The sequence below is a fragment of the Citrus sinensis genome, chromosome 5 (genome assembly GCF_022201045.2).
Source record: "Citrus sinensis cultivar Valencia sweet orange chromosome 5, DVS_A1.0, whole genome shotgun sequence".
In the NCBI taxonomy this organism is placed as follows: Eukaryota; Viridiplantae; Streptophyta; class Magnoliopsida; order Sapindales; family Rutaceae; genus Citrus; species Citrus sinensis.
In genome coordinates this window covers 30,661,601-30,673,815 of record NC_068560.1, presented here as the reverse complement: position 1 = coordinate 30,673,815, position 12,215 = coordinate 30,661,601, and the positions used below count along the sequence as shown (strand labels likewise).

At 34.6% G+C, this 12,215-nt stretch overlaps 1 protein-coding gene across 1 annotated transcript; it reads left to right on the top strand.

Annotated features, from left to right (window-relative positions):
* The first annotated feature begins 249 nt into the window (after positions 1-249).
* Positions 250-3,639, top strand: LOC102621173 (receptor-like protein kinase 7). Its single transcript, XM_006472311.4, has 2 exons — positions 250-2,876; positions 3,027-3,639. The coding sequence occupies exons 1-2, from the start codon at positions 329-331 to the stop codon at positions 3,425-3,427; spliced, it is 2,949 nt and encodes a 982-aa protein (XP_006472374.2). The 5' UTR covers positions 250-328; the 3' UTR covers positions 3,428-3,639.
* Positions 3,640-12,215: the final 8,576 nt, after the last annotated feature.

The window sequence follows — 12,215 nt, the reverse complement described above, 5'->3', positions numbered from 1 at the left end:
ATCAGGTTGTAAATCCGACACCCCTAATAATTTTTTTTTATTCTACCAAGATATTATTAATAAATATCCCGTGAAATTAACGTTTGACTTAGTACAAAATCCATTAATTTAAGATTTTACCTTAAGAGTAATTTAATGCATTTCGAGATTGATTATGTAATCTTACTTGTTAATTTTTAGGACACGTTAATAATTATTACTCTTCATGTAAAGCTTCTTGTAGAGTTTGCTAGCTGTAACTGTAAGTATAAGTGACTTTATCTCTTCACCTGTTTTCAGAATGGCTCTTCTCTAAAATTGGTATCGTCTCTTTCGTTGGCCAGTGCAAATGTCAACCTCTAAGATTTCTCTGTGTCTCCTCCTTTGTCTCTCCTTCTTCACCTGCATCAATTCAGATGAGCTTCAGATTCTACTAAATCTCAAAACCTCCCTCAAAGATTCGAAATCCAATATATTCTCTTCCTGGGTATCAAATAATCACTTTTGTAACTTCACAGGAATCACTTGCAACTCAAACCGTTCTTCTGTTCAAGAAATCGAGCTTTCCAATCGAAACCTGACCGGAACCGTTCCTTTTGATTCAATATGTCAGCTTCAGGCATTGAACAAGCTCTCACTTGGCTTGAATTCTTTGTACGGTACAATCTCAAAGGACTTGAACAAATGTGTCAAGCTACAGTACTTGGATCTTGGCAACAACTTTTTCAGTGGATCGTTTCCAGACATATCCTCTCTCAGCGAATTACAGCACTTGTATCTCAACCTCAGCGGATTCTCCGGCGTGTTTCCATGGACGTCACTTGGAAACATGACCAATCTTGTTTCGCTGAGCGTTGGCGATAACCCTTTTCATCCCACCCCGTTTCCCAACCAAGTCGTGAAGCTGAACAAGCTGAGTTGGCTCTATTTAGCAAACTGCTCCATTGAAGGTCAAATTCCTGTTGAAATTGGAAACTTAACGGAGCTTATCAACCTGGAGCTCTCTGATAACAATATCTCTGGGAAAATACCATCAGAAATTGGTAACCTTGTAAAGTTGTGGCAGCTCGAGCTCTACAATAATCAGTTGTCAGGAAAGCTTCCTGTTGGATTGAGAAACTTAACCAATCTTGCAAATTTTGATGCCTCGGCCAACTTTCTTGAAGGTGATTTATCTGAAGTGAGGTTTTTGACGAATTTGGTGACTCTGCAGCTGTTTGAGAATCAGTTTTCTGGCGAAGTACCGGCTGAGTTGGGGAAGTTTAAAAAGTTGGTGAATCTTTCTTTGTACACCAACAAATTGACAGGTGCTCTACCTCAGGAACTTGGTTCGTGGGCTGATTTTGATTTCATTGATGTTTCGGAGAATTTGTTCACCGGGCCAATTCCACCGGATATGTGCAAGAGAGGTACCATGAAGAGTCTGCTCGTGTTACAGAACAAATTCACAGGTGAAATTCCGGCGAGTTATGCGAATTGCTTGACTTTAGAGCGATTCAGAGTTAGTAACAACTCGCTAAAGGGGACTGTTCCGGCTGGAATATGGGGGTTGCCCAAGGTAACTATTATAGACCTCGCGTTGAATCAGATTGAAGGGTCTATTACTAAGGATATTGAAAACGCCAAGGCTCTTGCGCAGTTGTTTGCTGGATACAATCGGTTATCAGGTGAATTACCTGAAGAGATTTCCAAGGCTACATCATTGGTTGCTATTGAGCTGAATAACAATCAGTTCTCTGGCAAAATTCCAGCATCAATTGGTGAGCTGAAGCAATTGAGCAGTCTCAAGTTGCAGAACAACATGTTGTCTGGCTCAATACCAGAGTCAATGGGCTCATGTGATTCTCTCAGTGACCTAAACATGGCTTATAACTTACTTTCCGGCCAAATTCCATCGTCATTAGGGTCGCTACCGACTCTGAACTCTTTGAATTTATCAGAAAATAAGCTTTCTGGTCAAATTCCGGAGAGTTTGTCATCTTTGAGGCTGGTCATTCTTGATCTCTCCAACAATGGTCTAACTGGTCGCATACCGGATTCTCTCTCCATTGAAGCATACAATGGTAGCTTCACCGGCAATTCAGGCCTCTGCAGTCAGACTGTTAACTCCTTCCAGCGATGCTCCAAGAAATCAAGGATATCAAAAGATGTCGTCACACTAATCATTTGTTTCGCTGTGGGTACTGCAATCTTGCTTGTTGCGATACCATGTTACTTCTACTTAAAGAGGAGAGAAAAAGATGATCGTGACCGTTCATTAAAGAAAGAATCATGGAACGTAAATCCTTTCCGGGAGTTAATCCTCACTGAAGATGAGATTCTTGATTCGATAAAGCAAGAGAATGTGATAGGAAAAGGAGGGTCTGGAAATGTATACAAAGTTGTGTTGTCCAACGGTAAAGAACTTGCAGTCAAACACATTTGGAATGCTGATCCACATGGTGGCCACAGAAGGATCCGAAGTTCAACTCCAATCCTTGGAAAACGTGCTCAGAGGTCCCGGGAGTTTGATGCTGAGGTGCAAACTTTGAGCTCAATTAGGCACGTAAATGTTGTTAACCTGTATTGTAGCATCACCAGCGAGGACTCAAGCTTGTTAGTCTATGAGTATTTGCCAAATGGCAGTCTGTGGGATCGTCTGCACACTTTGAAGAAGTTGGAACTTGATTGGGAGACGAGGTATGAAATTGCAGTTGGGGCGGCTAAGGGCTTAGAGTATCTGCATCACGGTTGCGCGAGGCCTGTTATTCACAGGGATGTCAAGTCTAGTAACATTTTATTGGATGAGTTCTTGAAGCCTAGGATTGCTGATTTTGGGCTTGCCAGGATTGTTCAATCCAATGGTGGTAAGGACACCACCCATGTCATTGCTGGAACCACCGGTTACATTGCTCCTGGTAAGCAAATTTCTCTTATTCAATTCTCATCCATTTCTTGAATTTTCTTGTTCATGAGATTCTTGGTGCGAACATGGGGATAACATATAATTGTCTTATTAATGTAAACATATATTGATAAATACATATATTTTTATAATATTTTTGCAGAATATGGGTACACGAGCAAGGTGGATGAGAAAAGTGATGTGTATAGTTTCGGGGTGGTGTTAATGGAGCTAGTGACTGGAAAGAAGCCTATAGAGCCAGAGTATGGAGAGAACAAGGACATTGTGATATGGGTATGCAGCCATTTCAATAGTAAAGAGAGTGTATTAACCCTCGTGGACTCCAGCATCCCGGAGACTTTCAAGGAAAATGCTGTCGAGATATTGAGGATTGCAGTTCTCTGCACGGCAAGGCAACCTGCGTTGAGACCAACAATGAGGAGTGTGGTTCAGATGCTAGAGGAAGCTGAGCCATGTAATTTAGTTGGAATTGTCATCAGCAAAGATGGTGCCACTAAGAAAATAGAAGGGAAGCAAAGTGAGAAAATTAATTTGGATTCTTAAAACCTTTGCCAGAATAGACCAGTTGGGCTGGGGAGATTTTTTGGAGCATTCTGCATGCTTATAACTTGTGGTGCCCTGTAAAATGAATGTCTTGGATGCCTTGTATAAGTATTAGCTTTTGCTGAAATTTGTAGTCTGTGGTCTTTTATGTTTGCGACTTTTGAATTTGGATTAAATACACAGGAAGAGATAATAAGCTTCCATTAGCTAAACATGCAATAGAATAGAATTGCGATGCTCTTCTGTATCGCAACATGGTTCCACAGGCTCTTCCGTTCTTGAAGCTAACCAAAAACTTGTCATTACGGCTTAAGAAAATATTCATAAAGATCAAATATGCGAGTAATAAAAAAATTCCAAAAAGAGAGATTTTTACTCAATAGCTTTATGCTGTTTCACCTAATTGATGTTGAAGAGCAGAATCAATCATTAGAAGCTGTTAACAGAGCTCCGAACAGGATCACAAGGACCAGTGACTAATTGCTAATTTACCAAATTCAAAATACAGACACAGAAAGTTTGGATTTACACCAACTCTGGAACTATCGTTTAGGTCAATGGCCATTATATGCAATGGAAATTGGAATCAGACCAACAATCGTTCCTTAAAATCCAAGTTAAGGATTAGTATAGTACTAAAAGGAAGGGTTTGAAGAGCTCCGCTTCCAGAAGCATGAGCCTGACAACCATATCATTCAGATGGGCCTCCTAGTACATGAAAGCCCATTTTAACAATATGGGTTGGATCCCAACGCAGCCCAACCAATCTAAATAACTGGGTTGCCTAAGTTCTTGTCCAAAAAAATAAGGAGAAGGATAAAAGATTAATCAACAAATGTAGGCCCTAACAAGCACTGTGCAGAACACCATTCTATGGCGAGAAAAAGTAAAAACTAAAATAATTTTCTTATAAAGAATGTTTGGCCTTTCTCAGTGACATAACATTGACGCAATTAACAAAAGCATATAGTGAAACTGTGAATGTGGGCTGCTACCTATGATGAAAAATACAATGGTGCCACTCACCGTGTTTGATTGAAGGTTGAAGCAATTTGACAAACATATGATGTGCAGTAAATTGTATTAAGGACAAATAAATTCGCGGCCGAGATCATGGAGCCAGGCCTCTAGTTTCTAGGCCCAATATCTGTTCAATTTATGGGCTGAAACTAAGCTGGCAACTCATATCGATACAAATACAATTATGGATTCAATTTATGTTCACATGGAATGCCGTCATATGTCCACGATTTAGAGATTTACGAGGCAAAAATGTCAAATTTTTAATTAACATCAATTATGCCGTATCCCGGGATTTGCATTGACAATTTTGGGATTCAAATCCAATTGTCCCCTAGTTGCTTTTTTCAATGGGCAATTAATCTCTTCCACTGTTACGTTTGACCAGAGAGACTTATAATTAATTCTGTAATTGAATCTCCTTGCTTAGAGGGGGAAAAAAAAAAAGAAACACCGACAGGTTTTGCGATGTTAAAAAAATTTTAAATGTCCAAATTTTTTTTTTCATTAGATTGTATGAAAATTTCTGTCAAAATTTGACACATTTGTGTGTGTGTATATATACATATATATTTATATTATTATGATCCTTTAAAATAAACACACGATAAGTGAATATTTGATAATAAATATTGCCCTGTTCATAACAATCAAACATTATAACGTAAACAAAAATTATTTTTTATTAAATGGTTGGTTGGTTAGTCGCCTAGTCCTAAGAGTGAGTTTGGTATTGAGGTTGGACAACTGTAGATTAAAAGTTATAGCACTAAAATATTTGATAAACACTAACTGTTGTAACTTGAAAACTATATTAATATGATTTTTTCATTTGTATGATGAAAAATCTATTATATCTTTAATAATTTTATTAAAATTATTATTTAAAATTTATATTTATTACATATTATTAACTTTTATCTTATAGTTACAATTTTTTTTTCACAACAACTGTAGTTTAAAATATGCAACACCTCAAACGTAAACGCACCCTAAATCATATTGTTCGTAATCCCATGATCGCGTCTGAGGGTTAATAATTGCATTATATGGTGTCGGATACAACATCTTTTTAACACGAATCATTGATTTTTATGCTTGTAGTTATAAAACTATCATTAATTTTTTTTTTCGGTTTTATAAACACAACGCTACTAGTAATAAAATTTTCTTCCTAATTCATATGAGTAAGGCTCAACTACCCCAAACCTCTTACATTAAATCCAATAAATTTTAATGTTTTATCAAATAAACCTGACACCACGAGACTATCATTAATCCTTGTATGAACGTAAATGTTAAAATATTGTGAGATGCAATGCTACAATTCGTCGTCACTTTAAAGAGTTTGTTGTTGGCCTTATATAGGTGCGCGCGGGGGAAGTTGGAAAACTTTGGCAACGGGGGACTGCGTGAATAATGCAAAAAAAAATTAAGTTAATTATCGTTGAAGAAAAAAAGGTGGAATAACATGAAATTTAAAGATGAGTTAAAAAGGTAGGTTTTTAAATTGAATATTGAATTAAAAAAGAGAATTATGATTTTTACTACTATCTATAAGAAAAGATAAATTTTAACAAAATTTATAATGAATGTGTAATTTAAGTATTGTGATGAGTGATTAGATCATTTACCGTCACTCAGTATAGTTTTCAATTTTTCATTATCTTACGCTTCTGTATAGGAGGCTAACAACCACCGTAAGGATTAATGTTGGGGCAATTCAGAAAATTTATATTTTTTTTAATGAAAGTCATGCTATGTAAACTTAGAGTTGAGCTATTTGAACCCATCAAAATACTCAATACACCCATTTTTTAAATAAAAATTTCATTATATTTCCCAAATTGTTATTTACTGTTAAGTACATTGCAAGAAAGTTAAAATATATATATACTTTAATCTTGCATCCTGCATCAGTTATCAACATTTCTGTATGGAAATTGGGGAATTTAAATAAATATTTTATCCTTTTTCCAACGAAATTTGTCTGCATAAATGAACCCTAAGCGAATTGCAATCGGGCTACAAATGACAGATCAAATCTCTATATACAATTTTTGTTTTTTTTTTTGTAATTTGAATGGTAAAAATTAAAATCTCGAGAGAGAAAGTTATGTATTTTTGAGACAGAGATATGTTGGAGAGAGAAAGTCTTATTTCTAATATTTTTTAATTTCTATAATTTACTGTAATTTTTTAAGCCATTTTTATTTGCACATTTGAATTAATTTTTGTTTGCCTGCTAAAATAATAATCGTACAAGTCAAGCAAGTTTGTTCAATGGATCGTAAATAAAATTTCAATTTCATGTTTTTGATTATTGGGTTAGTGAATAACTGTAATGAATTTATTTAAAAATGATTATTAACATAAGAAATTATTTTTAAAAGGTTAGTTTTGGTATTTAGGTGGGTATGGAGAGTACAGATTTTATTTTTAATTTTTCATAATAGGTACAATAAGTAAATGAATTTAAAGATTACTTTAACCGATTGAAATAGTCCTGCCCATAAACTTATAGCGCAATCATTTCATTATAAATTTTGTTTTCGACATAAAAAGAATATTCTAAGAAACAAAACAACCAATGAACTTCCATAGTCACAGAAGTTGAGCTAATGGTCTCTCCGATGTACGTCAAAAAGTCAAACATATTAGATGAATAAATACAAAGCCCCGATAAAGTGACAATCACAGCAAGCCTTGATGTGAAGAAAATTAAATATGGGTATGGTTATGTTGAAACCGCTCTAAGATATAATATATTTTTATAACTATGCGATTAAAGTTATAATTAATTTTTTAACATTTATTACTTTGCGTATATGGTTATGATTCGTACTCTACTTTAGAGTTAAGCAACTCTAAGGTAGTCATAGCCATGAAATATTTAGATTAGAACGCGTGGTTTTCACTAGCTTGGTTGACATTCGTAAGTCTCAAATGTTAAGAATGTAATTAATTAGCTTAATTATTTGAGAAATTTAACTGACTGGCTCATAAGTGCTAAAAAGATGAAAAAGAGGATTGCATGAGAATGGGGTAGCAGATGAGTGAATTGTCGGGTTATATGTCTCCATTATAGAAGGAAAGGGCAAAAATGATTTGTCCCTTTTTTCTGAGCTAAATTGAGAAACGGCTGCTGAATTCAAATGCCAATGGGGGCATCTTTTTATGTATAAAACCAGAACCGAAATCAATGTCGTTTAAGGCACAACAAACAGCTTTTTACTTGCCCCCTCTCTGTGACTGTGAGGGCGGCAACATTTACTCTTATTAAACCCATATTTAACACCGTCCATCTACCCCATGCATCTACGATCGATTCCTTGATTGTTTCTTTCTTTGTTTCTTTATGCACGTAGTTGGCGAACTGATAATGCTCATGTTGCCAATAAATAAGAGCCTGCCAAAATCGGAAAATTACAAACAAAAGCAGTTCAATCTGCACATTTGGGACAACAATTCTGTGGGGTCTTCTTCGTCACTCTACGCGTTTTCCCATTTTACTAAAGCTCTTATATTTATTTCATGTGTTTTTTGCCATGATACTGAAAACATGTAACAAAATAAAAACAGTCAATTTTTGTTGTATCGTTCAACGGTGTGTAGTTTGTATCTATTCCTTTTCTGTGAGATACTCGTGCTGTTATATATATATATATATATTTAGTGTTGATCAAGTTTAGGATTCTGAATTTTCGTAAAATGCAAGAAAGTCATTAGAATATACGGTTTGATAGTGTAATATCATTATACTTTTAAATTACACAGTTTAAATTCAGAATCTTGATTGGAAATATATATATGTGTGTGTGTGTGTGTGTGCGCGCGCGCGAGTGTGTGTAAATTAATAATTTTTTTTGTACATTTTAAGTTATATACAACTGATTTGTCAAATAGGAGGTATTGTTGGACATTATTTATCTAGGTACATTAGTTCATCACTGTTCGTCATTAGTTTATTTAACTATTTATTATAGTAGATTGATTCTAAATTGATCTGAAATTCTTTTATACATATGCACATACTTGATATTGTAATGTTTTTCTTTTGGTGGATTGAAATTTATGTTAAAAAATGAAAATCTATATCATATATAAGGTCTTTAACAAATAACAACGCAATATTGTGAAATTTCACTCCAAATATTCACTACAACACAACAATAAATTTAAAAAAATAAAAATGATTTATAGACAATGTATTATACATAGATCAATATACATATAATAAAAATAGAGCTTTATTAGATATAAATTGGCAAAACAATACTTAATGCGTCTTTAAATTATTTTAAGAAAAGAACAAGGGAAGATGAAAGGAGAGGAAAACTTAATTTGACCCTGCCATTAAATATCATTTGAGCTCTTTTGAATTTTTAATAATCTTATGGTATGTGAGGTGGAGTAATAATATATGGATGAGATTTACTCTCTTCATATATTTTATTTATTAGCCACCAATTAATACATGAATTTTTATTTTAAGAGAAGTTTAAATTAAGAGAGAATTTTAATCCTTTAATTATATGTTAACAAGGCGATAGACCTCAAAATTACCTGCAAATTTGAGTACGACTTACCGACAACACATGCATAGAAATTATACACTAAGCAATGAGTTATCCAAATTTGACCAAAAAATCCTATTGGGGATGGGGGGGTAGGGAGGCTCAGATGATTCAGTTTCACCTGAATCACCTACAATCTTCCTCCAAGTATTGTCTATCGTATGCAAGTTCCAATTAATTACACCGTAAATGGGAACTACAATGGTAAAAAAGTGAAAAAAAAAATTCGAAAAACAAGTGAAAACAATGGTGGGTAAATTTTACGGATTGAAGATATCGTAACCATCTGATCTGACTAGACGTACTCAGTCAAAAACATTAGTGACAAACATCTGACGTCACTTTAAAATATATTATATATATATTATAATTAAAAAAAATTATTTTCCGAAAACCACATCTGTCTTGGTGTTACTCGTAAACTGTGATGGGCTAATGACTCCATAATTTACCATTACATTAGCATTCCTTAATTATCCTATAAAATAGGCATTTATTTTTTTTAATTATTATTATTATTAATATTATATGTAATTAGATGTTTTTGGAATTGGACAGTACGAGTAGTGACTAATAAAGGGGTTGCGTTGCAACTTACAAATCACATCAGAAATAAGAATAGAAAGTGGGGTGAGAGGGAGAGACAAAACGGGGAGTATTACCGGACAGAGGGACAAAGGGAAAAGGGTTGAAAATGGCTTTTCACCGGCCTGGCCTGGCCTCTTCAAATCCAAAATACCACCCAAATGATTCTCTCCTTCTCTTATAACAAAGTGTAAGCCAGTGCCAATCAATTTCCACTTTTAGTCCTTACCTCACCCTTTAGAAGCTACCTCCTAAAAGCCAGACAACCTCAGCCTTTTAGTCTTACACCTCTTTGTTCACTCGAGAGAAATGGAAATGGCAATGCCCTTCGCCTTCGGGTGTGAGCTTCCTCAGAGGAAGGAAAAGGACATGTCTTTGTTCTGCAATGACCAAACTACCCTCGTTCACCGTCGGATTTGGAGGCCATTTTGGTGCATTCACAGATGAGTCTTCTGATTGAGCGAGAGCGGGGTCAACAAACACAATGTAGCTCTCTTCACTCTCTCTTCCTCTGTGTTTTGTGGGTAAAAGGCAGACAGGATAGAGCCAGGCAATATATATATATATATATCTACTATATAGTTTCCTTTTCTTAAAAAAAAAGATTTTTTTTTTTTTTTTTGCTTTATGTTCTGTTTTTTTTTTTTAAAAAAAAGATTTCGTTTAAAGTGGAGGATGGGGAGCATATGATTCATCATCAGTCATGGACGCTGGTTATTCTACTACATCGAAATGCAGAGAACAGACCGGTTTGTTGAAGCGTTTAGATGATTTTTCATTTTTCGCATGTATGTATGTATGTGACAGTGTAATGCTCATGCCTCCAGTCTCATGCTGGTGATGATGTATGTTTTTTGGGGCAATTTTCAATATATTTAGTTAATTTTTGTCATTTATCAAGCTATAGTTTTTGCATTTCTGTGATTTTTACTCTTTTTTCCCTTTTATTTTTTAGTACTGTATTGATAGCTGAGCTCCCAGTTGAGTTGAGTTGAGAAATGTTGAATATGTCGGTGATACCTATTTATTTTTAGTTTTACAAAAATTAGTAATTAGCAGATTAATTTTAAGTTTTTTAACATGATTTGCTAATATGAGTCAATGGTTTCGCATGTGCTCATATTAGCAAATCATGATAAAAATCATAAAATTAAGCTATAGTTATGTTCATTGTTTCTGTACTTAAATTATGTTTTGGGTTCTGTTGGAGAAAATGCTTGCTAAAGCATGATTATCTTCTATGTAGTATTTGAGACTGTTAGAATTATACATTTATCTTTGTTTGAGTCAGTTCACTAAGGTTCTGTTTTTCTTTGTGAGAAGGAATTGATTCTTGATCAAGTAGAAAAATTAGTTTTAAAATTCGTAGATTTCTTTGTCATGTCATATTCTGAGATATAAGCTAATAGACATCCTTTAGAATGGTTTTTATTAAGAGTCAAATTCCTACATTTATAGATTACTGGTTTCAATAGTGCTTATGCTTAACATTAGCTAATAACTCCACACATGGAAGATTTTTTGGTCTTCATTTGGAACCTCAGAAATAGCTTGCATTATGATAGTTTTGTGTAGAGGTGATTTATCTGAGCTCGTAGAAGTACTTTTGTTCCGACTTTGTGGCTCCTTATGATTTTGTCTTTCTTTGTCGTGTCTCAATTTTATGACCATGTTCCCATCATATCCTCCTGATGCAGGATTAAATTGTGCGTAGTCCTTTCATTCGGACCTTTTTCTTTCTGACTTCAAGATAAGACATAATTTAAGATACTTTTTAATGTGGATGTTGCAGTGGCTTCACACTATTACATTTTTGCATGGTCTTATGTGTTCGATCAAATTGACAAATGAATCTGAATAGTTCTTTTTTCTGCATCTCATGTCTCCCTGTTACAATGCATTCATTATTTTCTTCTTAGCTTATGGTTTATGAACACTGTGAGCGGAAGCCACTTCTTTGCTTGAAATACAGTCTTCAATATTTTTATGGTTGTCTGCATTCTCATTTCTGCTATGTACTGTTCGGCAGTTTTGCTTCTTGAATTCAATTATAAGACAAGATCAGCTTGTTTATTTTGCCAAGGAAAGTTGTCCAATATCACAGTCATTCTTGTTCTGTATCCAATGCACAGTCTAGAGAAAATTGCATGTTCTGTTTCCTCACAATAGTTTCAACTGTAGTTAAATAATTCTTTTTCACTTCTCTCATTGCCCTTTGCTGATTCCTTCTGCTTTATGAGAAATCTCCACATGATGTCTAAAAGATTGAGCTCACCCTCTTTTGTTTTTGTACATGAACTCAGCTTTATTTCTGTGCTCAGGAGATGGGACTAGCAGTTGATGACTGATACTGACACCTGTACAAAATCATGAACTTTTCAATTGTGTACTATTTCTGAATCATCCATGACTTCATCCTCATGTATTTAGAATTTTTATACAGCTTCTGGTATCCTGAGGCTGCATTGATTTTCCCACTTGTGTATTTTTATTTTTGCAGTTTTGCCAAATATCTTCCAAGGACTCTTTAAATTTAAGAATTAACAAAGGCATTGTGTTGGTTACCCTGAAATCTCTCTCTGGTAAATAGATACCATCTCCACTTG